The 21,770-nt window shown below is 51.9% G+C and overlaps 9 protein-coding genes across 9 annotated transcripts; 3 read left to right on the top strand and 6 right to left on the bottom strand.

Moving 5' to 3' along the window:
* Positions 1-1,114: 1,114 nt before the first annotated feature.
* Positions 1,115-2,074, top strand: CKM354_001052200 (uncharacterized protein; the record flags this gene model as incomplete). The annotated part of the gene is made up of 1 exon (XM_044805983.1): positions 1,115-2,074. One exon carries the CDS (start codon positions 1,115-1,117, stop codon positions 2,072-2,074), a length of 960 nt encoding a protein of 319 aa, XP_044661918.1.
* Positions 2,075-2,589: 515 nt separating this feature from the next.
* CKM354_001052100 (tRNA splicing endonuclease subunit SEN2) lies at positions 2,590-3,933 on the bottom strand (the record flags this gene model as incomplete). Its single annotated transcript, XM_044805982.1, has 1 exon — positions 2,590-3,933. One exon carries the CDS (start codon positions 3,931-3,933, stop codon positions 2,590-2,592), a length of 1,344 nt encoding a protein of 447 aa, XP_044661917.1.
* Positions 3,934-4,467: 534 nt separating this feature from the next.
* Positions 4,468-5,681, top strand: CKM354_001052000 (uncharacterized protein; the record flags this gene model as incomplete). The annotated part of the gene is made up of 2 exons (XM_044805981.1): positions 4,468-5,477; positions 5,543-5,681. The coding sequence occupies 2 exons, from the start codon at positions 4,468-4,470 to the stop codon at positions 5,679-5,681; spliced, it is 1,149 nt and encodes a 382-aa protein (XP_044661916.1).
* A 958-nt stretch (positions 5,682-6,639) lies between these two features.
* On the top strand, positions 6,640-7,856 carry CKM354_001051900 (uncharacterized protein; the record flags this gene model as incomplete). The annotated part of the gene is made up of 2 exons (XM_044805980.1): positions 6,640-7,772; positions 7,832-7,856. 2 exons carry the CDS (start codon positions 6,640-6,642, stop codon positions 7,854-7,856), a joined length of 1,158 nt encoding a protein of 385 aa, XP_044661915.1.
* A 585-nt stretch (positions 7,857-8,441) lies between these two features.
* CKM354_001051800 (uncharacterized protein) lies at positions 8,442-9,165 on the bottom strand (the record flags this gene model as incomplete). Its single annotated transcript, XM_044805979.1, has 3 exons — positions 8,442-8,623; positions 8,680-9,074; positions 9,131-9,165. The coding sequence occupies 3 exons, from the start codon at positions 9,163-9,165 to the stop codon at positions 8,442-8,444; spliced, it is 612 nt and encodes a 203-aa protein (XP_044661914.1).
* A 792-nt stretch (positions 9,166-9,957) lies between these two features.
* On the bottom strand, positions 9,958-10,457 carry CKM354_001051700 (uncharacterized protein; the record flags this gene model as incomplete). The annotated part of the gene is made up of 2 exons (XM_044805978.1): positions 9,958-10,155; positions 10,212-10,457. 2 exons carry the CDS (start codon positions 10,455-10,457, stop codon positions 9,958-9,960), a joined length of 444 nt encoding a protein of 147 aa, XP_044661913.1.
* A 1,384-nt stretch (positions 10,458-11,841) lies between these two features.
* CKM354_001051600 (uncharacterized protein) lies at positions 11,842-13,761 on the bottom strand (the record flags this gene model as incomplete). Its single annotated transcript, XM_044805977.1, has 1 exon — positions 11,842-13,761. The coding sequence occupies one exon, from the start codon at positions 13,759-13,761 to the stop codon at positions 11,842-11,844; it is 1,920 nt and encodes a 639-aa protein (XP_044661912.1).
* A 252-nt stretch (positions 13,762-14,013) lies between these two features.
* CKM354_001051500 (uncharacterized protein) lies at positions 14,014-15,315 on the bottom strand (the record flags this gene model as incomplete). Its single annotated transcript, XM_044805976.1, has 1 exon — positions 14,014-15,315. One exon carries the CDS (start codon positions 15,313-15,315, stop codon positions 14,014-14,016), a length of 1,302 nt encoding a protein of 433 aa, XP_044661911.1.
* Positions 15,316-15,685: 370 nt separating this feature from the next.
* CKM354_001051400 (uncharacterized protein) lies at positions 15,686-19,908 on the bottom strand (the record flags this gene model as incomplete). Its single annotated transcript, XM_044805975.1, has 4 exons — positions 15,686-16,090; positions 16,142-19,507; positions 19,559-19,673; positions 19,748-19,908. 4 exons carry the CDS (start codon positions 19,906-19,908, stop codon positions 15,686-15,688), a joined length of 4,047 nt encoding a protein of 1,348 aa, XP_044661910.1.
* Between the last annotated feature and the right edge of the window lie 1,862 nt (positions 19,909-21,770).

Below are 21,770 nucleotides of genomic sequence, written 5' to 3'. Positions count from 1 at the left end.
GGTGAAGCTGACGAATACGGGTTTGAAGGCTGAGCAACCCCGAAGAGGAAACCCGGACACGGTCTCGCAAATCCTTCGATTCCTTCGAGCACCACAGCAATGCCCTTCTCCCGTCAGGCAGCAATTTTCCACCTGCTTTGCACGACTACAACCCCCAATCAAAGATGCTTCGCGGCATCGCTGGGGCAGCGAGATTTACCACTGACGCCATACCGAGATAGTTAATCTTACAGGTCTCGGAAAATGCAGTTCTCAGGCAGGTTTGTACGGCCAGGATTGCGTTTCAGCATTGCTGCCTGAGGAGCCATGTTACGTCTGGTCTTATGTCGTGCCTCAGTGCAAGTGCGAGGAGATGGAACACAGCCGAAACAAACAGAAAGCAATCAGCTTAGAGCAAGCAGACAGCGCGGGTGATATAAATGTTTTGCTTGACTTCCACCCGCTCCTTTACGCACCATTGTCTACCGCATAACAAAACTCCTCAGAAGATGGCAGCTATCAGTCCCCCGGCCACTTCGAAGGCATTGCGAGGTTCGAGTTCTCAACGCTGTCCGATGTGGTCTCAATATGGCCATGCACTGTCATCGTCCTGGCACAGAATATGCTTCTGAGGCAGGTGTCGGCATCTGTAATGTCTCCAAGCAACTATGATGCTTCTGACATTGACGTTGTACTTGACCAATTTTTTTTGGCAACGGTGAACGAGTATACTTACTTACAAAAACCGCTTTCACTATACCCTGGCTTGACCGAACAGTACTAGCTACCTATACACTCTTTGTTCACTGAAAACTGGTTGGCTTTGTTCTTGCCGACATTCACTAGCATGAGAGGTCTCTCGTTGGCCTCTCTACTGGGATCGTGAATAGCGATGGTGAACAACCATAGTGAACACGCATGGCGACCTGTTCACTACGCGAACTTTTCTTACCTTATTACAGGACCTACCTGGACTAGCACTTCATCGCATCAACAACCCTGAGAAGTCCAGCACTCAAGCCGCATCACTGCACCGGATCCTCGACTTCTAGACACAGCAACAGCACTCGCATTCAGCATACACAAAACTTGCAACAAATACATCATCGTACCAAGGACAATGCCGTTCATGGACATGAACATGATCCCAAGCCAACAGCCCGAGCCCAAGCCCTCGTGGGCTAGCTTGCGCACTTCAAGAAACCAATGTCGAGCCACGCAACTCTACCCTCGCTACGATCGGCTCTTCCCAGGAGAGCCCGTTGCCATCGATACCGAGATGGTCAATCATTCTAGAAACGAGGGCAAGAAGTACAAGAGAGTTGGTCGCGTCAGCGTGACCAAAATCTCAGGCGAGACTGTCCTAGACGTCTTTTGCTTCTATCCGAAGGAAGACGGCCTCAAGAAGACTTTCGACCCTCCCAAGTTTGGCGTTGAGTTCGGTGACCTGCAGCCCAGCAATGGGGCAGTTCCTATCGAGGAAGCGGTCTTGTGGCTCACGAGCATCTGTAAGGATCGGCGAGTCATTATGCATTCCGCACGCAACGATCTGAACGCATTCGGCGAGTATGCTGCCGATATCTTTCGTCACAGCGACGCTATCGATACCCAGAGCAGGAGCCTTTACGGCGTGCGTAACCTACCTGATCTGGCTCTCCAGTATTTGAACAAGCACATCCAAGATGTTTATCACAGCTCTGTGGAAGACGCGCAAGTTACAGGAGAGTTGTGGGTCCTAGCTACAGGCTACGACCGAGATGCAGCATTCCAAGACTACATGATTGGCACCAACATGCCAGCTTTGGGTGATATTTCACGCAAGGCAGCCAAGCAACCTCGTAGCCATCAAGCCCAAACTGAATCCGCACCAACACCAGGGCTCGAGGGTCAGGCCTCGACCCCATTCCCTGGTCAGTCGTCGACTTCCCAGTCTGGACCATCAACCCTGACCATCCACAACTACGGTACTATCGTCGGTGGCCCAGCTGGACAGGCAACTCAGAAAGTCGTCATCACCACGCAGAAACCCACGTGGGCGTCGGTGGCTGCTAAAGCCAAGGCAGCCCCGAAGCCTCAAAATTATGAGCAGTGGTAGAGAAACGATGAGAAGCGATCGCTTTGCCTCAGGGTTGGACGTTCATTCAGACCAAAGCGCAGACGCTCGGTATTGGTCAAGCCATGACGAACTGAGCCACGATGAATAAGCGCTTTTTCAGTCGGCTCATCGATTGAAGAAGACGGTTGACGACCTACTGTGCTGGCCACAGTGGTGCTAAAAGTAACAGACGCAACGGATTGAGCATCTTGTAGACATAGAGTTATGAATCAGACATTATTAGAAAATTTCATTTGCCTCCCATTTTCAGTGCCATGACAGGATCTTAGCATGATGATAAATAGACAAGTGCTTGCTCTCAGTGAGTGCTCGATGAGATTGTGGTACTATGACATTACAATCGGCGAAGATCGAGCTTGGCATGCTCGCGATGGGAAGACGCGGTAACTCATGATTTGCGTCGCCTGTGCCAAATGGCCTGCTCGTTTGGGGCTCTTTACAGGCGCTACGAGGAGTTCCATCATTTCTGCACGATAACAACACATGGGCACATCTCAGTCACGGCTCCTGTTCGGAGTCCACCTCCTGACAATGAACTCTCTGACCTTGTAACTCCTCAACATCGCTCCAATATCCTCGGAACCCGTTTCCGTTGGAGCTGGAACATCCACATATACCATGACCAGTGTCTTCAATGCCTGGCTTTGCACCCGATTGACGCAATGCATCCACCACCAATTGTGGCTCTCCTTGACCCTTCGTTCTCGCTTTCCTTGTTCCATACTCCAGTAAGCATCTGTGTACGCCGGAATGATAATTACAGCAAACTCTGCGTGACTGAAAACTGGTCCGCGGTAGTAGAGCAGGTAGTCTACGCTGAATTTCACGCCTTGTCTGACGACCCATCCTAGTGAGCGGAAGTGGTGGTAGACGACGTAGTTCAGCAGGAACTGATCATCGGGTCGGATCTTGTGCTCGGATATGGATTTTGTGACGGGGAAGAAGCCATGAGCCGAACAAGTTCGTAATAGGTCGTAGCCTGCGTGCTCGGCATCGCTGCTCTCGGAATCGCGAATCTCGAGTACGCCAAGCCCATACGAGAGGAAGAACGCCTCTTCGAGCGTGAGCTGGAGATGTTCTTGATTCTCAAAATCGGGAATCGGCTCTTCTTCGTCTTCGTCGTCAAGCCCGAGGTCCGCAGGTTGTGGTGGAAGAGGCGTGGACTCAGGATTCGGGATCGTAGTCTCCAAAGGTCGAGGAGTAGCCTCCACAGCCACTTGCTCCTTCTCATCATCCACTTCCGTAACTTCAATTTCAAGAACACTCGGATCCAACTTCCCCTCCTCCACCAGCCTCTGCCGCTCAATCTTCTCCGCCTCCGCTCGAGCACGTTCCAACTTGAATAATCTTCGCTTCTCTCGTCTTGCGTTAGTATTCTCTTCTGCTGTCCCTCCACTTCCAGCACGCTTGGCTAGTAATCGCGCTTTCTCCCGATTCAGCCAACTCATCTCACTTCGACTGAGAGTGCCTTTGCCGAAGAAGCCCGCTTCCCATAGGGCGCGCGCATGTGTGGGATCTGTGACATGGACGGATCGTGTCTCCGAAGAGAAGTATCCAATGTAAGGTGTTTCGGGGTGGGACGAAGGCCGCGAAAGAAGCTGTGATAAGTAGGCATAGGCAAAACGCAGGATGGATATGGGGTTTGTGGGGTGGAATGCCGGGAGCGGATGGACTTCGAGAGGTAATGGACTTTTGTGAATCAGACCCCAATTCGGTTTCTTCTTCTTGGGTGGCCTTTTCTTGATCGTTTGCTCAGGTGCCGCTCCATTCGCTTTCGGTTCGTCCGCAGGTAGTGCTTCGGGGCTAGCATCGGGTGCCGCCACTTCGGGCGTGGCCATCTTGTGGTCCCGCTACGAATTTCGTGCGGATTTGGATTCGCAGTTCTCAGCTAGGGTCTTGCAGCTCTGGATGAATTCTTGCTCTGGTGCGATGAATCTTGTGGTCGATGGGACTTTGTCTGTCGAATTGATGAAATATGCTGTGCCAATACAGTCGGAGTTTGACCAAGCTCGAGTATTCAGATCTTATCGCCCAGCGAGCGGGCGGACGACTCTGAATTCGTGAAGTGAGTCTTTCATGTGCTGATGCAAGATGTGAGTGGTTGGACGTGAAGAAGTCGATTCTTGGCATTGATGACTCAGCAAGATCTATTCTCGTTCCACGTTTCGCCGTGTCCTTCTGCACATTTCACTCGTACGTCGTACGAGGACATCTCAACTTCTTCACATTGCGCGTGCTACATGGCGATCGCCGGAACGCCACATAGACGCCGTACACGCCATGATCGATGACACGAGGTATACGCACGTCTCGACAGTAAAGAGACTTGGCCACCCTGCTGGACGGCGTGGACTACATCCGTAGCGTGAGCCATGTCCACGAGAAGACCTCACACCAAGACCCGCGATGGATGCGGCACCTGCAAATCACGAAAAGTCCGGTGTGATCTTGAGAAACCCATTTGCCGCAATTGCACGCGAGGAAACCGGCCATGTCACTACCCGAATCAAGTGCTTGCTCTGCCCAGTGCCTTGGGTGCAACCTCAGCAGATGCACAGATCTTTCCTGTACGAGACATGGAGCTCCTACATCACTACACGTCCATTGTCTACAGCACAATGACTGATCGACGGGACGATGATCACCTTTGGCAAGACGCAGTTCCACGGATGGCTTTTTCTTATCCATTTCTGCTCCATGGTCTGCTCGCTATTTCAGCCCTCCATCGCCGTCATGAGTCTGAGGGAAGCCAGAGACAGCCATTGATGAATGTAGCTCGATATCATCAGCAACATGCGCTCAATCTCTACATACCTATGCTCCAAAACATCGACGAACACAACTGCCATGCTCTCTTCGCATTCTCGATTGTCACCGCTATCATCTGCTTCGGCATGCTGTCAGACGAGGAAGAAGGCGCTCCGTCGTTGGTTATCCGTGTGATCGACATGTTCGACGCGCTCTCCGGTACGGCCGTTGTTGCAGAAGTGGCGTGGGAGTGGCTGCATCACGGGCCGATGAAAGTCATTCTGGAGAGGACCGAACCAGTTAGGGAGGACTTGGATGGTCTGGAGCCCGGGCTACGATCCGCATTGGATTTACTCTTCGATCGCGCTGAAACGGCATGTCTCGAGAGCCATACCACGAGCGGTTTGGACGCGGCAACCCGTCGCAAGGCATATCACAATAGCATTTACAGCTTGGGCTCCATTGCTGCCCCTCTGGTGTTCAAAGATCGGCCATTTGGTGTGGCAATGTGCTACCCTATCCTCAGTGGGAACGCCTACATCTCATTGCTTCGCCACCGAGATCCACTCGCACTTGCAATTCTTGCCCACTACGGAGTGGTGCTCCATCAAGTGGATTACAAGCTATGGGCGTTGTAAGTGCAGCTTCCAACTCTCCATCAATTTTGAAGCTTCTACTCACTCTTTGGAAACTTTCTAGTGAAGGAATTGGGCAACAGCTGACTACAATTGTCGCTAAAGAGCTTGACGAGCAATGGCTACCCTGCTTGGCCTGGGCCAAAGCTCGTGTCACTCAACCAGTGACGCCTGTATCAGACTCTAATATTACTGACGCCTGAAGATCTCGCAAGCGAGTTCTGGTATAGCATGGCCTGTCATGGCACATACTCGAGAGTCAACATCGTGACACCATCAGGTGCAGCTGTACAAGAGATTCTGCACAGGCACGAAGTTCTGCGAGAGTGCGGCTCCGATGCAACAACACAGCCTTGTGCAGTAGAGAGCAACCATGGTTGGCTGCTCAACTGCCATAGTCGCTTCTTGTTGTGCACCCTGTCTGCGATAAGTATTGCTCACTGAACACCGTGAGCCGCGCCACCGGAGCTGTCCAACGGATGTCCTCGGTTGCCATGAGTAACCTCTCCAGGGTTGCAGTTGCACTCTCTTTTTAGAATCAAAAAGTGAGCTTGGCGATCACATTCAATAAATTTCTGTCTTGCAATGGCTGCTTTCGGGCTTGAGATTCGAGCGCTCCCCACAAAGATGCCGGTCAGGAGAACCCTTACTCTCGGGAAGGGCCAAAAAAGATGGCATCTGCCTGAATTTTGCTGCGCGATGCAACTGAATAGCGCTTCATTTGCAACAAGCCCATCGTGCAATTCGGCACGGAAGCTGGGTGTCTTCAGCGTGAAGCAGAAAGAGTGGAGCGCAGATTTCCTGGGATGTTCAGGAGAGTAGAGTTCACGAATGACTTTCCACTGATGCACATGGCTGTGTTGAACCTTAGGTTGGCGAGGATACTTCGACCAATGGGTGTTTAGGTTTGCTGTGAGAACAGGATACAGCAGGGTTTATGCCCGCAGCCTTCATGGCAACAGCTACCGGATCAGTGCCCCGTGCAAAACCAACACGTCACTTCGTTGTACCTTTACGTTGTGCGGCCGCCGTAAGATACACAGCGAAGCATGCACGCCAGCGACTCGAGGTCTCGATCGTCCCGATGGCTGAGTGATGCCAGAGTTCATACACTGATCTTGTCAAAACGAGAGCTGTATAAAACGCATCGTACCGCCAGATATGCAATGCGTTCAAGACCAGCAACACGATCAGATCCCAAAAGGCGACAGTCCCACGCGGCACAAATCTTCTGCACATCTTGATCCAAATCAAGTAGCTTGGACTTTGATCGACGTTGGACTGGTGAAAACACACGCGAAATGCTTGCCAGGCGACATTGTGTTCGTGCCCTACCAGCTTGACAATGTCGTATATCACTTCCCGCTTCCGCCGGGCTCCCAAGCTCCAAAAATCTTGTCTTCCGATGCGTCAACCCGACATCTGAAGCCCAGCAGTGAGCACACGAGATCCAACAAAGTCAACGAGGAGACAAGATCAGCACCGCGACAAGACAAGGACGGGAAAAGCGAAAGGCAGATGCGGAGGAAGACGCGCGTGCGTTCAGCGAACAAGAACTTCCCAATTCGCGTAGACAGTTTGCAGGCGATACGGCCTTCTCCGCCGTCTTACGAAGAAGCCATGGATCTGCAGAGGAGAGAGCACAGCGTTGATGCTACCGAAGCCGAACGTCAGAATACCTTGAAAATGCTAGAGAATCACATCTCAGCAAATGGCAACCTACAGCAGCACGCCGCCACTCATATCGCAGGACTGCCGCCAGGAAGACAAGCTTCGCGAGATCGACGACCACCAAGCAAAGTTCTAGCTCCACACCAGTTGTCACAAGACGACAGTGTTACAACGTATCGCCGTCGCGGCAGCAGATGTCACTCTCGTTCAGCCAGTATTCCGAGCAGACAAGAAGAAATCTATTCTCGCCCGCCTAGCATAGCCAAAGCTCAAGCTGTCTTGGGTATCTCGGAGCCTGGCAAAACCTCAATCGAGCAGCTTTTCGATCAAGCAGTTCTCGAGTTCCAGCAACAAACAGCGGAGACAGCGGAGCGCATGTCCTATCGCAACGACATTGGCTTGACTCGCTGGGCTACTAACTCGGCGAGGAAAACGTCCAAGCTGCCAAGAGATGAAGAAGCCGCCGCCGACGCTCCAATCTATGTTCCTGGTAAGAGTTGGAGGCCTACCGCAAAGATACATAGACATTTTGGGAATGGCAATTCGCAAGGTGTGAAGATTAGCACACCTGGACTGGCGAAGAGGTTGGGAGTTCCTGTTGGGACACATACGGCGTTGAGAATGTGAGTATTCCTGATCTGTTGAAGCAACTGCGAGTTGATGTGCTGATTGTGTTCTCCAGCGATGCGTTTTACGACAATGACTAATAAACTACGGACGAAGCACAGGATCTACAATCCACATATGGACGTTCTACTCGGACCATTGACAGGTTCGAATGCTCCTTTGCCATGACCAACTCGATGCTTGATCCTGCCTCACCACCACTTTGCGACGCGACGGCTCGAAAGGTCTCGAAAGAGATCCTCGTACCACGGCGTGTCCAGAGCCACTCAGAGCAGTGAAGCCTTTCGGCATTGAGCGCACATCGTCTGGCTCGACAGCGATGAGTGTCACCGTCGCGTTGCACGTCGCCTGAGTGGCAAACAGGGGGCGAAATCTCCTCATGCTCAGCACGTAAGAGCGAACGAACGAGTGCGGGTACAGATGCCGTATTTACTGGCACGATACGTAGATCTGGCCGAGCAAACTGATGTGCACACTCTATTAGCAACAGTAACACAGCCAGACTACACTCATATTCAAATTCTCAAGCAGCATGAAACATTTATGCGCATTGGCTTAATGTGTCTTTCATTCTCAAGCATGGGCTCTACTCAACCGTAGCTAGTTGAGGATTGGTATCGCTGAAATAATATCGTACAAATAAGTCGGAGTCGAAGACGACGCAACTACTGCTCGGCAGGAAGCTCGCCAGCAACCTTGTGCTCAGTCTTCTTCTCGCCATCAAGACGATGCGTAAACTCATCGACAGAGATTGGCTCCTTTCTTGTGACGCCGTGGTTTTGCGATTGTTCTTGGATAACTTCCTTGACAGGAATGGTCTTGTGTGTCACGGATGGCTTGACGATTTCTGAGAGGAGATGTTAGCTTTGGTATTGAGAGGGGATTTGATGAAAAAAGACTTACCTTTCTCAATCACAGGCTGGACGACCTCATGCAAGTGATGATGAACCTGCTCGCCAACGACTTCTCCCTCGTTGACCTTCTTCTCATGCGTGACGCCCTCGTCCACTGTGTCTCTGAACTTCTCGCGTTCTGCAGCGGCTTGTGCTTGAGCCTCGTCTGCCTTGGTGTCCTTGTTAATCTTGCGGTATTCTGTAGGAGCTTGCTCGTGGTCGTGCTTCGTCTCCTGGACTTCTCGGTCTTGGAGAGGCTGGACAGTGGTGTGGTAATGGTCGACGTGCTTCTCCTTATCTACGACCTTCTGCTCTCGTGTCTCATGCTCTTTGACGATCGTGTCATGCTCGACGGCTGGTGCGACTTCTTGCTCGACTGTGGTGTCTTTCTCTCCTGTCTTGCTCCTATTCCCGTTCTGTTAGTTACAGGTAGCGTTGTGAGAAATCCATAGCAAGCTTACAAGAGCTTGTTGACGGCGCTAGCTGCTGCGTCCATGATGAAGTCTTCTGGGGAATATGGAGTTCTGGAGTTCTAGTTGTAAAATCGTTGATCAAATGTGTGATGGTATCTTTGACAGAATTCGAAATATGATGAGTGCTGGTACGACGATGACTCTCGAAGGGACAAAGTTCTGTAATACTTATATCAAGGGCATGATAGAATACAGCATCATCTCAATATGGTGAATTGGCCACAGCAGCTCCTCACCATTCTGTAATGTGGTCTGCTCTACGTCTTCATGACCAACAACTCGCAGTATTAGCTGTGGCTCTCGACCACATGTGGCGCAGGCATTCACTCGCACCCAAAGACTTCACCTTCTTACATCACCCCATCCAAGTATTCAGCCACTTGTGATTGTTCTATGGCATCACCACGTTTACGTAGTTGAGGACACAGTGAGGAGCACGTCGGCCCCACAGCTCAAACAGGGATTTTGAAGAACCAGAAACAGGCATCGGACGACACTCCGGACCCCTGCTCTGATGCCGATGACAGCATAGCCAACAACTTCTCTCCACAATTTTCATAACTGTGCACATTCTCGTGGCGTTCTGTTGTTTGGGTCATAAAATGCAGTTGAGAGATGGGTGCGAATGGAAAAGGAAGCCGGATACGCGTGAAGTGAAATAGCTGGCCAGCAGCGTCATTTCTCCCTATCGTACAACAAATTGAATCGTAGCCAATCGCAAAACCACACCCAACCAGTCCAGAACAAAATCAACCAAATACTCATTCTTCAACGCCTCGAAGATCCCGCTCGCTCATCAAATTGATTATCATCCCTCATGCAAGAGCCTTGACAATGGTGATGGCTTGGTCAAACTCCTGCTTGGTGACAGTGCCGTCTTGAGTGGCATTGATGATCCACTGGAACAAGTTCGCAAGGCCGGGGGCACCAGATGTCATGTCGACCATGATCCACTCGCCTTCACCTTCCGAGATCGAGAAATTGCCATAGCCGACTCCGTGTGGGAATTGAGCCTGTAATTCTCATGTTAGTAGAAACTTCGCTATCGTCGGAGGGGCGAGAAACATACCGCATGACCAGTAAGGTTGCCAGTTTCGTTACGACCATCCTTGAAGTGGAAGACAGCAGTGGTGTTGCTGATGTCACCGTTGGTCTCAACGGAAGCGCCAGAGAGATCGACGCTGAGTGGCTTGTCCGAGTAGAAGATTGCGGTGCGCTCAGCAATGCTACCGGCGTCAAGGTCACGCTTGTTGCCTCCAAAGAGAGAACCGCAGAAGAGCGAGCAGCCGATCATGAGAATCTTGCCCCAAGACATTTTGTTGGATAATTGGTGGTTGAGGTTAGTTGAAGGAGTTGGTGGAAGTGATTTGATTGTCTGAGGTTTGGTTGCTTTGATGCTTTGCTGGATTGGTTGAGTGTGTTGATGAGAGTCGAATTGAGGAGCAAATTCTACTTGCCTTTATACTTCGAAATGGTATTTTCGTGCTCTTGTTCGGAGTCTCAGGCATATTGGTGCCAATGGGCGGCATGTCAGTCGATTGCATCTCGCCGGTCGAGATCGCCGAACTCTGTAGCATGCACCTCATCCCTCGCATGATCCCGCTGTGGCTTTTCTCTTTGATTGGTGGAAGCATCACAAGACGGCTTAGTCCTTTGCTTGTCAGTAGCTTGAGCTGCTTGCGTCGGCATACCGAGCGGCGTTTTGGGAGGCTTCCAGTCCGCCTGGCGCGCAGATCATTTTCGTTAGCACATTAGAATGGCCACGTGCCGGCTGGGTTCATGTTTCTAACATCACTGGCAAGTGGCTTCTCAGTTGGGTACGAATGTCGGCAACTGCACGTCATCATCTTCGCAGCAGGCTACGACACAACCTGTGGACAGGCTGCTGGGTGATATCATCGGCCTGTCTTGCTGGAAATTGGAAGAATGACTTCCGCATCTTTCGAATTCTCCAAGCGTGTAATGTCATGCACGGAGGGACTAGATCGTTCAGTACCTGAAGCGCGTGGCTTAGTTCATGCCCAAAACAGCTACCAACTAGCACTGAAGCGGTTGCGGTGCTCAAGATGTGCCGCGAGGATGTTAGTCAAAGACTCAATAGGGGAGGGAATATCCCTGACGAAGTATTGCTTGACTGGCGACGGACAATAGCAAAGATGAGAGCTTAAATTTGCCAGAGGCCAGGCCGTATGCAGAGTAGACAGTCATCAACTGAGTAAGCGTGCTCTGCTAGACACAGCCAATGGCGTTGTCGAAGCTCGATCGTGCTCATCTGCCAAACGAGCGAAGTCTGGCCTTCCTGTCCAGACTTGGCCAGGCGCAAGACCAATGTACCGAAAGCACCGGATAGTGCGGCCATGTAGAAGTTTCGTGACTGCGCGCAGTCTTGAGAATCTGTTTTGGACCACGAGCCTGGACATCAAGGTTCTCCGCGGCGACCGCGGACATGATTGTTGGGAAGAGAGCAAGCTTGAGGTGGAATGACAACAAGTGTTCCTGCATCACTGGTCAGGGATTGATTGCCGTGTCACGTGAAATGAAGGGAGAGCATGGCATGGCCTGGGCCAATGGGCATTTCTTCGGATGTTCAAATGATGCCCATCATGGTATGGTGGAACGTCATGCTCTGCCTCAGCTCCTTACTCCACGCAGGAGAACGATGGCAACAGAGTCGGCTCATGCTCTCAGTAAACCTCCTCTTATTTATTCAATATATTTGTCCAAGCAGGAGTCTCTGTGCCAGTTCCTTCGAAGGCTACAAAGAAGTACGTGGCAGCAGTCGCCAAATTGAATAATGAAAACGCTACCCAGAACGCTGCTGGGCTGCATCGTTTAGCCACCTTAGTGCCTGATTTGCGTATTTGACCCACGTCCCATAAGGTCATCCCGGCGAAGAGAAAGAACAACATCAGCTGAATGACGCCCAGCATGGTCAGCCAGAATAGATCTCGAGGAAAGCGTACGTATCGAGGAGATTGTAGACTCTGGGGCTGGACACAATCCTTTTCTTCATCCAGAGTTCCTTCGCCCTCATTTTGCCGCGCAGATTTTCTTGCTCCCTTCCAGCTTTGAACGATGGTTCGAGGTAGTGATTGTCGGTACTTTCTGAATAAGTAAGACGTCAAAAGCCAACGGCAGTACGCCTCACTGCGGCCCAAATTTTCGCACAAAGTTTTGATATCTTTGAATAGTGATAAAACAGCTGCCGCACCAAAAACTATAGCATCCTCATCCTGAAATTCCGGTTCCGTCTTCGGTGTCGAGGCACCCGTGGGGTTTGCAACAACGACAGCGTCGACACTAGGATGAGTCGCAAACTCTTTCGCGACCAGTTCCGGATTAGAGGACGCAACGTAGACGTGAGGTTTTGATACCGAAGAATTTGCGGTCGCTGTAGCGATTGTAGCATCGACACTAAGATCGGTCCCAGGCTCTTTCGTGACCGATTCCGGGTTAGAAGCATCAACGTGACCAGGAGGCTTCGATGTAGAAGAACTTGCGGTCACTCCAACAACTGTAACATCGACTCTGGGATCGGTACCAGGCTCTTCAATGATTGATTCGGGGACATTAGCAGGACTATGACCAGAGATGAGCGCGGATCCTTTCACCAGCAATATAGCAAGGATATAACTGCCCGTAAGCGCCGCCGCGATGAGGGGAAAAGTGATGTTGATAGGTTTGGTGAAACAATGTAATCTGCCATTGCAAACCTTGGCGGCTGCGCAACTCGTCGTGCCACTCCCTTGCAGACACGCTGCTCTGGTCTCTCCGGCCTTCAGAAGGTGATGGGGGTACCCCAGAAGGGATGAGACGCAAAACCATATGGGTAGTGGCGTGTATGGCAGATGGGAGTATCGCCAGAAAGGAGCGAAGAAAACGGTTAGTATCCAGCAGCAGAGCGTTGCGACAAGGAAAGTGGCACCAATTGCGGAGATCCAGACGCACACGTTGTTGAAGTCGGTCGTGAGACTCGAATGCTCTAGATATGGTACTTGAGCAATCTGATACCAGGATAGGCAGCAAACGACAGCGTGAAACAGCAACACGAAAAACTGTAGTGATTCTTTCCCATCAGACCAGTCCAAGAACCATTCCTGAAACTTGCGATGAGGGTCGTCTCTTAATCGGAACGCAAAGATTGCTGCCATCCGGGCCAAGCTACCCACTAAGAAGACTTCGGCCAATACCTGGACAACTGGAATTCCTTTCATGGCGAAGAGTCTGATCGCTTGCGGCAGCACTCCGAAAATGAACAGCAGAAGCCGCACGGAGATATTCCCGACAGTCAGTTGGCTCCTTGGAAAGTTGGCGCTTGATAAATCTTCGTCTGGTGCCGTTTCTGGCGATGTTGTACGGAATGCTTGAAAGATGGCGAGAATGTCGAAGATACAATCAGCCAGGACGAAGACCGGCGATGAGAGATGTGGCACGAGACTTCCTTCTGCCAGATAGCCCGCATCGAAAATGATCTTTGCCGTCGGAGATTCTTGTCCCATCGCATTGAGTGCGAGCGGGAGCAATGCCCAGAAGAGCGTTTGACCAGTGACTTCTTGAACTTGAGAAGCATCTTGGATCGTGGCGCCGGGCGCCTCAGCGGCGGGAGCCAGAGGTGACATTGGAGTAGATGATGGCGCCTTCCGGACTCATCATCACAGAGCGATGTGCTGTTTGATGTGTCTTAATGAAAACAACAGCTCAGCACAGCCTGGTGGCGGTGCACGATCCTTCTGTGCAGATCATGTCTCCCCCACCTCTTATTGCAGGATAAGCTCAAAGCCTTCCACACTGCGCCGAGAGACTAAACAATGTCAAAATATTTCCGAGGCTCAATTGGTGTTCGATGGCGCATAGTGTATTATGTCCAAGTCCTATAGATCCAACCCATGATCCTTTGAGTCGTCCTTCATCTTCGCGATCGCTTCCACCGCGATCTCTTTAGACCAGTCCTCAACCACAGCTCTCCTCAAAATGTCTTGCTCACTCTCGGGTGCCATACCACCAGGTGCCGGCGGTCTGCGATCAAGGTTAGTGGGAAACGGGTACCCCTCACAGACAGCACGAATATAAGCATCGACCTCCATGCTGTAACCCTCAGAGCTGTATTTTCCTTTCAGCTCACCAAAAGTCGCTTCAATAAGTGGCAGAGAATCGATGGCCTCCATTGTCTTGCCAAAAGCACTCGACACTTGAATCAGATTGGCGCTGCGATTGAAGTCCTTTGTCTGATTTTCACCTGCTGCGTGAAATAGTGCAGGGTTGAAAAACACAGCATCGCCTTTCTCCAAAGGCAACGACACCCATTTCTGCGTGAAATATTCACTGAATTCCTGTCTGCGGTATGCCATGAATCCTCGCTCGAACATTTGGCTGAAAGGCAAGAACCGAGTTGGGCCGGATTCTAGTGGCATGTCCGAATGAGCTACTGCGCCTTGTAAAGTCAATAGTGCGCTTGCGTAATGCATTGCCTTCGGAAATCGTGCTGCATCTTCTGTTGTTTGGAAGCCAATGTGGTAATCTCTGTGAGGGTTTTGTGCTTTGCCACCAGGTTTGACAATATTCACCTGGCTCGTGATGCGATATGCTGGCCCGAGGTAGCTTTCACACACGACTTTGAACCAAGGATTGCTGAAGTATTTGACGAAACTCTCTGGGTTCTGCAGACAATGCTTCGAGAATGAATTCCAGATTCTGCTGTTTGCGCCTCCGGCTGCGAAATGGTCACCCTTAGTTCCAGCGGCCTGCTCTTCACGAGATATGATTGTAGCGTAGGCTTCGTTGGCCGAGTCAATTGGACCTAAGTCGGAGAAAAAGTTCTTGAGGACGTATACACCCGGTCCGTTGGTGAGCACATGGTATAGCTCATCTTGGAGTCTCTCAATCTGGTCGATGCTGGAAATATTGAAAGCTGCGCTATCGTATATCGGAATGTTCTTCTGAACGTCTTTCGCCAGCGGGTAGGTGCCTCGGAGTGTGTTCTGCTCAACCAGTGTCTTGAAAGCCATCAAAGATGGAGGATCATCTTCCGCGAACTTCCTTGTCGTGACTTTACGTGTCTTGATCTTCTGGCGTCCCCACGATGGCACATCCAGGTAGCTGATTGCCCCAACGATAGCTGCGGTTGCCGCTACCGTCGCGACCACAGTCTGCACACGATTTGATGCTGCCGTCATGATTGTCGATGGTATCGTACTATGGCCTGCATCTTAGTTCGATGTCAGTTGATGCTATTTCAGTATGCGCGGTCCGATCGTAAGCCGCTCGATGAAATGGAAACCCGCTCGTCGGCAGACCAAAAGCGGCAATTTGCACCGCCTTGGCCCCTCACCCAGGAAGGACTTATGCACTTTCACAATTTAGCCGTTTGTGCAAATAGCCAGAATTCATCATCTTCGTGAAGATCTGTAGTCGATCGCTCGCCTCTCTCTATGTCGAAACGCCCTTCGTAACCGCCATGCGCCAAGCATAACGCCGAGTTGATTCTTGCCGCCGGGTAAAACCAGCCTCGTACCGCGACAAGCTGTCCTGCTTATCCGTTCCGCATCATCGTTGTATCCCATTCAAGATATTCGTCAGCTCCTTGAGACGAACCGGTTTCGTCAAGAACAAATCCACGCCCGAACTGAAAGCCTCCTGTTGTGCGCTCGCGCTGCCCAGCCCGGTCAACGCTATAATTGTGGCTGCCTCCAATCCCTTCTGCTTTTCAAAGCCTCGAATCGCTCTTGTGGCCTCAAAACCATTAAGCACAGGCATGTTTATGTCCATTAGAACGACCTGCGGTTTGATCGGCGCTTCACCCTTCGGAACGTTTTCTCTCGTCTCGCCTTTCTCTTCGGCTTCGAGCGCTGCTTGTTTGTACACGTCTACAGCCTGTTGGCCATCAGTGGCGACTATTTTGCGATGGCCATTTTTCTCTGCGTATGTCACAAGGAGCTGCAGGTTTATGGACTGCGAGTACATTAGTTCTAGCACAGACCAGGTTTCATTGGGTTCACTTACATTGTCATCAACCAGCATCATCGACACACTACCTTCGCTCTTCTTGTTCCTATCTGCTTTGGGACTTGTCTGTTTTGTTGACCCAGCAATCGTGCTGACTCTCGGCTTCGATCCATTCAGCGATGGAGTCGGTATCCGAGGGAACTTGTAGTCGGACGAGAGGTTCCGCTCCATTTTCGACGCATCTGTACGAACCGAGTCTTCAACACCTTCTCCACTAGACGGACTGCTCGACGTTTGTTCCTCTTGCTGCGGCCGACTGATTATAGTATCGTTTCGCCCTCGATGCACCAGACTGGGACGCTGTGAGGACTCGACCGCATCAGGATGAGGTACCATGACGGGTATATCGCTCACGGCGCCAGCCAGAGCCACATCTCGTGCGACCTCACGTTTGACCCTCATGCAGGCTGAGATGGCCTTAACGAGACGTTCAGGTCCAGCTGGCTGGGCAATCAACTCAATATGGCCTGTCGCGATGTTGCCGAGCCCAGGCGCTCGCATTCTCCTGGCAGAGACGGTGCTGTCACACAGTACGATGAAAGGCTTGTTGCTCACCGCACTTGGTGACATTGGTCCGTCGAGGCAGCCGACTTCTTGCCTTCGATGATGTTCATTGCTTAGTTCTGCCTCCGAAACCAAGTAGAGATCAGCTGCTTCATCGCCTTGCCACGTGCAATGATACGCATTGACGCCGATCTCTCCAAGAGTCTTATGGACACTGCTCAGCAGGAGAGCTCGCGCAGTCTCATCAGCTCTTTGATTGCCAGAAGGTGTGCTCGCAGAGTCAATGATGCCCACGGAGCAGCCAGCGACAGCTCGCGCCATACCGGAAATGGAGCGATGCAGTGGTCGGGCAGGGTTGCGTGCCCCAGCCTCTCGCTTCGTACGACTCAGCTCAAGTGGCAGTGTGACCGAAAAGCAGGACCCTACGCCTTTCTCGCTCAGTACCTCAATCTTGCCCTCGAAAGACTTCACAATCTTTGCGACCAAGTTCATGCCAAGTCCTGTACCTTCGACCAGGCTATCCTCTTGAGCAAAAGCGCGGAAAAGGTGATTCTCCAGGAAGTCTTTCGACATGCCTTTGCCTGTGTCCTGCACGCTGAAAGTGACATTGAAGCGCTTCTTCTGATTCTTGTCCGGCAATGGATTAGCTTTCAATGATACACGAATGTGGCCGTTCTGCGTATATTTGAGCGAGTTCGAGACCAGGTTGATGCAAATGCGTTTCCATGCTCCCACAGCGACAGAGCATCGCCAATCAATATCCGGTGCTCGGTCGATATCCAGTATCACGGCCACTTTCCGATTAAGAATCGTGTCGGCATCTCTGCTACAACAGAAGGAATACACTGCGGTCTCCACGACTTCCTCAGTGATCTGGTCGAGAGCAACATCGACGTCCAGCGCCATAAGTCCGCCCATACGAGTCCTTTTCGAAGAATTAGAGGACAGTTTCCGACCTTGCCGGTCCAGGGTTCTTGGAGCTCTTGATTTGGCGTGGTGGTTGATCTTGCTGAAGTCGAGTAGATGATCGATAATGTCCAATAAGGTCCGACCACAAATCTCGACCTGCGAGATTAGGTTCGTGTTGAAAGAGTCAAAGTCAGTCTCCTGCAGGCATTCTACTGAGCCCAGAATACCGTGGAGAGGGCTCCGCAGCTCGTGGGATATAGTGCTGATAAAGTCTGATTTGGCACGATCTGAAGTCTGTGCTTCAATGCGATGGATTTCAGCCAGAATGACATCGCAGAAAGCAGTCATATACTTGACTTCCGACTCCTCCGAGAACAATCGAAGCGGTGAATGAGACCAAAAAAGGGAAGCAGCGTACCAGCGCTGCCTTGTGTTGTCCCACATGCCAACAAGACCGAAGCTTCGCACGCCAGGGAACAGCCGGAGGATCTCAGAGCAGTCGTCCCTCCGGCCTTGCTTTCTCCGTTTTGAACAAGATGGAGCATGAGTTTGCCTGCCGTCGAGTGCTTTGCCCAACGAACAGCGACAAGATTTCGCATCACTGTTGTACTCAGAAGACTCATCATCGTCAGAAGAAGCATCGCCGTGCTCATTGAAGGCCCAGATCTTTCCTCGAGGATAACGGCGTAAGAGCGATCGCAAGAACTTCTCAGTAATCTGCTCGTGGCACTTCATGGAGGCCTCTGCGGCCTCTCGCGCAGTGTCGGCGTCGGTCATGGTCGCGAGCGATATTGCACAAGATGACGCTAGTACGTGGCACTGCTTCTGAGAAAGGTCCTCGCCAGTGGTTTTCTTGATGGCCTTGGTTTCCGTGTCCGTTCCTGTCGTGTTAGCCTCGGCCGCACTTTGATGGTTATCTGAGCTCATCTCTGTGTGGTCCGTATGAGTTGTAGAATTATGGCCAGATTCAACTGTTTCAATGAGACCTCCAAAAGTGCCGACTGCGGCGTCCAGAAACATCACGCCTTCGACGTCCATGGCTTCGCGGATGAGTTTCGCAGCGCGACCGAATGTGCTTTGTTTGCTGGAAACTTCAGGATCCTCCAACTTCTCCGTGCTCCGACGGTACTTCAACGTGTGCGGTGGTGCTGTAGTTGGCGGCGGAAGCCCGCTGACACCACTGAATGCACGATGTCGCCCTCTTGGAGAGGTGTCTGTGGAGGGCACTGCTAAATTTGCGTCTGCCTCTTGCTCGCCTACTGCCACTGCCGTGGCAGCGATCGCAGACGCTGGCGTGGTCATTGGCTGCACGCCAAGCGGGTGCTGCATCGCCGGGTCTTGTTCAACATCCTCCATATTCCAGTCTGCATTCCGCTCAGCCCAATCGCGAAATCCAGATGCGCCATCGATGAAGGCGCCAAGTCCAGCGACCATCTTCGTTCCGATTTTGTGCTCGGCAGTAGCTCGAACCATTTCGAGATGCGTCATGACGGTGGTCGCCATATCCCGCATGAAATTTACGCTGTCCTCATCCAAACCATGGCGAGGCTCGTCGTCGAGCACACAGTAGGCGCCGATATTAATTCCCCTTGGCGTGGTAATGGGAACACCCGCATAGAATTTCACTTTCGGTCCGCCGATCACAAAGGGGCGGTCGCAGTATCGCGTGTCTTCGGCGAGATCATTCACAATATGAATTATGCTTGAATTGGATTCGTCTTTGTTCGAGCCCTCATTAGATGGCAACATGATCGTCTGCTCGCATACCGAGTATCCGCGCGGTATGATGCTGTGGCCCAGCCAAAGATCATCTTCGACAGCATGCTTGGAATCATCTTGAAGGCTCAGTGTCTTGGTAGACTCCGCAAGAATATATGCATTGGTAGCATCGAAGAAGAACAACATAGCACGTTTCGTGTTCATGCGTAATGCGCCTAGTTGACAGAAAGCCTAAATGGTCGTTAGCTTCTCGTACAAACCCTTGCCAGCTGAACATCATACCGTCAGCGCCCTGTCCGGACAGCTTAACGGCCTATGCAGTCGCACTGCACTTTCATCGCCAATATCACATGTCGGCGGTCCAGCCTTGGTGAGTTCTCGGATAGGCTGGTAATATCTGCGCGCGTGAAATGTGTCAGAGCAGAAACTTCCCTCGATCGTGATCCGGCAGGCGACCGCTTTCAGGCTTACCGATAGAACTCCCGTGCACGGCGGCTCTCGTAGAGCATCTTTCGGCGTGGGCTGCCGGTCTTTGGGCCCGCGTGAGAGGTCATGTCGTCGCCGACATCGACGCCTGAGTCCTTCTTGTCGAGAGTCGGCATGGAGGGGCATGACGACGCCCGGCTCGACATCTGTGGTGAGGTGGGAGATCACGGCTCGCGCCCCGTGGTCCGGCTAGGATGTTGTTCGATGCCGAAATATTGGCGACGCGGCCTGGTTGGCGGGGATCCCATCGATTGTTCTTCTAAGTCAAACGTGTGATTGGAATGAATATGAATTCTCCATAAGGCTGCGAGGAAGTCAAAGACTAAGTGAAAGATGTGCACTAGAGCTGCCTTCGACAGGCTACGTGGATCCTCTCGACCTGTTTTCAGGACTGTGGCGTGCGGAAACAGGAACCGTGCCACCCAACATCGCGACCTAGAGCTGTCCAGGGTGTCCTTGTCCACTTTCTGATGAGCTATGATTGGAGCAAGGCGTCAGTACCAAGGCTGAGGTCTGAAGAAGGGGCGAGCGCCGAAGAATGATGCGATGGCCCGTTGCGAGAGTCAAATGTAATCTTGGCAAGCGACTGTGCTGGCAGCGCGACATATCGATGCATCAGTGGAGGATCGCGAGTGAACAAGCGAGGACTCCGCGAAACAATCGATTTCTTCATAGCGCGAGATTCCCGGCGCTCGCTCCGAGCACAGGCGCCGTCTCGGCATCTGCGCTTTACGGTTGCGCTGCACAACCGAAACCAAACTCGGCTGGATTGGAACATTGATGTTAACCACATCTCAGGCCCCGTCTACTCAGGACTCTAATTAGCCATTCTAGCCAATTTGGAGAGCCAAGATACCAATTTGCTAGCAAATTCGTCTCTTGTCTACCTAGTAGTTATCGAATTAGCCCCGAATATTTAGGCGAATTTAAGAATCGCTAAAAACACCTCGCTATCGCTAGTTTATCGCTAAATACGGCAATTAGCTACCGAAATTAGAATTAGTATCTCTAGAGGCGAATATTTATGTCACGGGCTGGGCCCGTAGACATAAGACTGCCTGGAAGTCGGCGGAAGTTAGTAACGCCGGCCCCGGCTCACGTGCGCGGAAAGCACGGGAGCGCCTGCACACTTGTACGCTCGAAGAGAGAAAGCTCTCCCTTCCTCTCTTCGAGCTACGTCCTGTCAAAGAGGGCTACCTATAGGGTAGCGCAGTGTCTATAAAGCCTGTCCGTAGCACTCCGTACCTGTTGTGACATCACCTACCTTTCCTGCCTGTCTCCGCCCGTGACACTACGTAGCTCCTACCCTTAGGTGCTGTCGCACTTCCGATGTCCCAGCGACCGTCGCCTCCTCAGGCGGTAGACCAGCCTGCCGACCTAACCCAGTATGTACAAGAGAGCCCTACCGAGTGGCTCTTCTACCTCCGCAACCTCGATGCCTATATTTCAGGCCTCGAGGAGGAATTGCAAAATGCACGCGAGAGCGCCCAGGGAGCGCAATCGCTAGCCTCCCGATACCAGAAAGAGCTGGAGGATAAGAACGCTATTATCCAGTATCAGGGACAAGAGATTGAGGCCGCTCGGCGCCAGGCCTTCGCCGCTGAGGCCGAGAGAGATAGGGTGTTCGCTGCTGCGCGCGAGAACCCTACGCCTACCGTACCTACGCCCGACTCTCCACCTGCTTCCGCTACCGCTAAGGCTGTTCAAGATGTTGCAGCAAGAGAGACTACGCCTGCTCTTGCCACACCTTCCAAGCTATCTCTTTCCGAACGACTCCCCGACCCGGCCCAGTTCAACGGCGAAAGGAAGGACCTCCGCCGTTTCGTCCAGCAGATTTACGCTAAAATGACTGCCAACCTGGACCGCTTCCCCTCCGCTGCCTCCCGCCTTACGTACGTTGCCGGCCGCCTTCAAGGCGACGCGTATAACCTCCTGCTACCGAAGACGAAATATGGCGTGCCTCAGTTCGTCGACTACCCGCAACTCCTCGAGTTCCTCGAGTCTGCCT

The sequence above is a fragment of the Cercospora kikuchii genome, assembly GCF_019650295.1.
Source record: "Cercospora kikuchii DNA, contig_00007, whole genome shotgun sequence".
NCBI lineage: Eukaryota > Fungi > Ascomycota > Dothideomycetes > Mycosphaerellales > Mycosphaerellaceae > Cercospora > Cercospora kikuchii.
Note: the sequence above shows the minus strand (reverse complement) of the source record. Positions and strands in the feature narration are given on the sequence as shown.